The 5,538-nt window shown below is 35.1% G+C and overlaps 1 protein-coding gene across 1 annotated transcript; it reads left to right on the top strand.

Annotated features, from left to right (window-relative positions):
* Positions 1-383: 383 nt before the first annotated feature.
* LOC131050506 (heavy metal-associated isoprenylated plant protein 41) lies at positions 384-5,274 on the top strand. Its single transcript, XM_059220697.1, has 3 exons — positions 384-1,307; positions 4,339-4,489; positions 4,569-5,274. The coding sequence occupies exons 2-3, from the start codon at positions 4,348-4,350 to the stop codon at positions 5,042-5,044; spliced, it is 618 nt and encodes a 205-aa protein (XP_059076680.1). The 5' UTR covers positions 384-1,307; positions 4,339-4,347; the 3' UTR covers positions 5,045-5,274.
* Positions 5,275-5,538: the final 264 nt, after the last annotated feature.

Genomic DNA, 5,538 nt, shown 5'->3' with positions numbered 1-5,538 from the left:
ATCTGAGAGCAAATATATCAAGCAAGATCAATGGAAATAGGAATAATGGAGATCTAAACTCTATTGGACATGTGATGGTATAATCTTTGTGGTTTCGTTTGATTTGCATTGTCTTAAGTAATCTTCATATGTTATGATGGATCTTTGTTGTTGTTAGGTTAAAGTTTTGTGATTGAATTCATTTAATATTTCAATATTGTTATTATCTATTTTCACCCCGTTTACGTAAGCTTGTGACCATAATGGCCCCTACCACTATATTCTTCGTAGGTTACCGTCTATGATCAACCCAGCAAATATGACAGAAAATAAAATCTCGGAAATGCAAATTCTCTTTGACTGGAAAGAAAATAAAATATGAGAGAAACTTTAAAGATCGAAATCTGGGAAAGATCTGCCAAGATTCTTTCATTCAATGTTATTGCTCTCCAACCATGGAAGGACGGTGTGGGGTCACGCTAGATATTTAAGCCGACTGTGTTCAAGTATTACTAGAGCGCAACCATTTACTTTAAATGGACGCGGACCATCCAAATATCGAACGTTAAATGCCCGCGCAAAAGAAAAAAGATCCATGTATGTATATATACCCTATTTCATCCCAATAAAATCTGGGCAAATTCCCTACTTTCTAGGTTTTCTTTTTCATATTTATTTGTGGGAGAAGCTTTTGCAGCTGCTGGGCTACAGTGAAACCCCCTTTAATTTTCCCCAGAGTCCATTATAGTGTTCAATGGTGGAAAATCTTGTGACCTCTTATGAGGAATCACTAAGGCTGGAAGAAGCATCAGTGCTGTTCCAGGTAAGTTTGCTTTCACTTGGGCATACTGGTAATGGTATGAGCTGCATGCCTGTTATATTTGGTTAGAGCTACGAATGAAGGGATGATATTCTGATTTTAATGTTCTGGATTTTTGACGATGCTGTAGCAATTGTGATCGGGAAGGAGGGAGTGTTATGCTTTCAGGGTTTTCTATTTAATTTCTGCAGGATGTGATTCTGAGAGTAATGGGCAACTGAGATTTTCAGAGTTTATTTGGTTTAAGGTTTTTGGTTAAAGTGGTTAAGAAATGATAGATACTGCTTTTGGAAAAGTACAGAATAAAGGAATAACAGTTTATTTAGGTGTTTGTTAAAAGTGCAAGGGATTGTGGTTTACCAGTCTGTTTCATCAGAGTGTGTCCTACAGTGAAACCCCCTTTAATTTTCCCGGGTGCCAGAGTCCATTATAGTGTTCAGTGGTGGAAAATCTTGTGACCTCTTATGAGGAATCACTAAGGCTGGAAGAAGCATCAGTGCTGTTCCAGGTAAGTTTGCTTTCTCTTGGGCATACTGGTAATGGTATGAGCTGCATGCCTTCTATATTTGGTTAGAGCTACGAATGAAGGGATGATATTCTGATTTTAATGTTCTGGATTTTTGAGAATGCTGTAGCAATTGTGATCGGGAAGGAGGGAGTGTTATGCTTTCAGGGGTTTCTATTTAATTTCTGCAGGATGTGATTCTGAGAGTAATGGGCAACTGAGATTTTCAGAGTTTATTTGGTTTAAGGTTTTTGGTTAAAGTGGTTAAGAAATGATAGATGCTACTTTTGGAAAAGTACAGAATAAAGGAATAACAGTTTATTTAGGTGTTTGTTAAAAGCGTAAGGGATTGTGGTTTACCAGTCTGTTTCATCAGAGTGTGTCCTAAGGAGAATTGGGTGCATTCAATGACCTTCAGATAGGATATATGCAAATGTTAATAAAATGTGAGAATGATTGACTGCGATTTTAGATGAGTTATTTTAAGCAAGCCAAAGTTTAGTATTGTTTAAGTTCAGTCATAAAAGGTGAGACTTAAAGGTTCATCTAAAATCACGAATATTGCTAGTTTACACTGTTGAAATGTCATTCCTCTGTTTTAAGTACAGTCCCTCCAAATAATTAAATTTATATTGAAAAATAAGTAATATCTGATATTATCATTTGTTAAAAAGTTTCTGTTAGAATATTGTGTGAGATTTTTTTATCAACATTAATGAATGACAAAGTGTCACCCAAAACTTAATTAAAAAGCTTTTGCACAACAATTCCTCATCTCGATGAGAGTTTTGAGAGTTTTGGGGTGCCATGCCATCCTGAAGTCAAGTATTTAGCTTGCATAATGTTTTCTCATCCTCATGATGGATTCAAGAGTGCCATCTAAAACTTGATTAAAAGATTCTTCCTCAATGTTTCCTCATTCTGATGATAGATTCTAGTATGTCATCAATGTTAAATTTTCTGCAAAGCAAAAATACAGATCTAGCTAGGAAAGAGAAAACAAAACTTGCAGATCCAATCCAAAAGATAAACAAAGCAGCTGAGAAAGGAATTATATTAATCCATTGTCTCTAATTACATTATGCCAACGCATGATCTTATACAAATCATGAACCAATGCATGAACCTTGATCATGTAGAAATCGATGGAATGCACGGAAGAGGCAAGTTGAGTTTAACTTGTTGTTTACACATTTCTCTTAGTTAGGCTTATTCGATATCATGCAATTAATGGTGATGCCCATAAATCACGGAGATGATGGACAAGAGTTACCACCGCAATTCTATCACTGCATGATATACATCGCTAACACCCCCCCTTAAGTCTAACTAAGGAGAGATAGGAGAGATGTGGATCCTGGCAACAAAGCCTCATTAGGAACCCAATTACAAAGAAGAAAGGAGAAAACCCAATTGAGAGAAACTCCTAACTATTATTCAAACTATAAAAGAAAGCTGCAATCGATGTTGAAGAATTGCAAATGAATCCACACTGCAACAGACTTGTATCAAAATCATAGAAACCACTGCATGAGTACCTCTGGGATACTTTGAAAATGCAGTTGTACATATTTTGTATTGCTCAAATGGATGAACAGACAGGTACACGGTCTCTGAATACAGAAACTGACCATCTGAAGACAGGAAGATATGATTCTGCAGAAATGTGCTTCAAGCTAAAGAATTGCAAAGATGACCTTTGGTTGGGATGATGCCATTGTATATTCATTGCTCAATAATGTCCCACTAGAAAGAAACTTTGGAAGCACTCGAGGATGCGACTCTGGAATCTCATGTAGTCAGGAACCCTGCTAGAAAAAATCTCTAGGAGCAAACTAAATTGCAACATTGGAATCTCATGTAGACAAGAATTTAGAACAAAAGAACATTTTTGGCTGTCAATTGGAGGAAGAGTGCACAACAACTTTAATCTTCTATTTTATTCAGGAAACTTATTGAGAGAAACCTATACTAAATGCATTAAGAAAAACCTCATATAAACTTTCTAAAAGTTTAATTTTTACAAAGCTCCAAATTTTTCAGATATTCATCATGCAGTGCTTGCAAAGCACGTACAATTTTAAAGAATCAATATAGAAAAAAAATCAAGGAGCATGCAAAAATGAGGGGAAGAATATGCATGCATTTAGAAATAGAGATCTACGTCAGCTTCCATGATGATGCTAATTTTTAGAAATCTGCCTGCAAATAATCGTTAATGCTTCTTCTTCCTAGCAAACTCGCTCTGATACCATGATAAATTTTCTGCAAAGCAAAAATACAGATCTAGCTAGGAAAGAGAAAACAAAACTTGTAGATCCAATCCAAAAGATAAACAAAGCAGCTGAGAAAGGAATTATATTAATCCATTGTTTCTAATTACATTATGCCAATGCATGATCTTATACAAATCATGAACCAATGCATGAACCTTGATCATGCAGAAATCGATGGAATGCACGGAAGAGGCAAGTTGAGTTTAACTTGTTGTTTACACATTTCTCTTAGTTAGGCTTATGTGATATCATGCAATTAATGGTGATGCCCATAAATCACGGAGATGATGGACAGGAGTTACCACCGCAATTCTATCACTGCATGATATACACCGCTAACAATCAAAAACTTTATTATAAAACTTAGTAATTTATCCTCCTCTCGAGGATGGATCTTTGAATGCCATCCAAAACTTGATGAAAAGTTCTTCCACAATTTTTTGCCACAAACTCTTAAATTAATTTAGTAAACTGTTGAAATATCGTATCTTTGATTGATATTATCATTTTAAAATTACTTTGGTAAAGAAAGTCAAGTTGGTATTAATTTTGTAATAATACAGAAGACACCATAAATTCATAATTGTTTTAGTGTTATAACTCATTGGGCAGTCCAATTTCTGCACATATTCTCCTAATTTTGTTTGTGCTGTCAGAGCAGCAGTTTAGTGGTATTTATTTGCAGACTATATTATTGTATTGCAATTTGGCTTAGCTCTAAATTAACATGAGACAGTGTTGGTTCTCTTTTTTGGCAGAGGCAACACATGGTGGAGAGAAAGCTAATGCATTATTCTAGCTTACAAACCATTCTGTTAGTTGGGGAAGGCAATTTCTCATTTTCTTCAGCTTTGGCTACTTCATTTAAATCTGCAAAAAACATCGTAGCCTCCTCATTTGATAGCAAAGGTATCAATTAGAACTTGGTAATCTTTTTGTTGATCCCAATATTTTTATTTGACTCCCCTTTTTAATGTTGTCAAAGCAGACAAAATCTTGAAGGTTTATGATACAGCTCGTAGTTCAATTGAGAACTTGGAAAGTCGTAAAGCATTGGTACTGTATAAGGTGGATGCAACCAGATTGCATGAAATTGAAGATCTAAGCGCCAGGAAGTTTGACAGAATTGTATTCAATCTCCCTCATGCAGGCTATTTTCCCGGTGGGGAACGCAGTAAAAAAGCTATCAAAAAGAACAAAGAGTTGGTGAGTATGTTTTTGGAAAGTGCTGCCAAGCTGCTGAGCTTGTGTGGAGAAATCCATGTTACTAACAAGGTTGGGCCACGCTACAAAAAATGGAATTTAGAAGAAGAAGCAGAAAAGTATGGGCTGTATTTGAAGGAGTCTGTTAGTTTTCAAAAAACAGATTATCCTGGTTATATGAACAAAAGGGGAAGTGGACCAAAGATCAACAGAACCTTCCGTCTGGGAGAGTGTAGAACTTATATGTTCTCGGCTCCCTGAGTGGCATGCAGCTGCTGTGTATGCCAAGTTTCTAACTGTTTTATCATGGAAAGGCATGGACTCACTTGTGCTTAGTTATCTTCAATCATACAGTGATTACTAAAAGTATTGTCATAACCATTCATATGATTATGGAGTAGCAAATTACTTAGTAATTTGAAATATAGTGTTATGGTAACACTTCAAATTTTGAGTCAATACTGTAATGATTTTTGATGCCTAGCCAGCCATTTCTAAGGCCTTTTATTTTTTCCTGAAAAGAAACAAATGAATAATTTACAAACAAATAAGTAAATAAATAAATTTGGAATGTAAATAATAAATGATGTGGAAGGCTTTTGGAATAGGAAAAGTATGTGGAAAATAAGCAATGTTGAAATTTTAAGGTTTTTACCAGTTAATTGTTTTAGGATTTCTAAATTTATTGTACAATATTTTGTTTCAAATTTTGTACTTTGATGTTTTTAGAATTTGTAAATTAATTAGGCAACATT

Source organism: Cryptomeria japonica, chromosome 1, assembly GCF_030272615.1.
Source record: "Cryptomeria japonica chromosome 1, Sugi_1.0, whole genome shotgun sequence".
NCBI lineage: Eukaryota > Viridiplantae > Streptophyta > Pinopsida > Cupressales > Cupressaceae > Cryptomeria > Cryptomeria japonica.
This window is presented reverse-complemented; position numbering and strand designations above follow the sequence as displayed.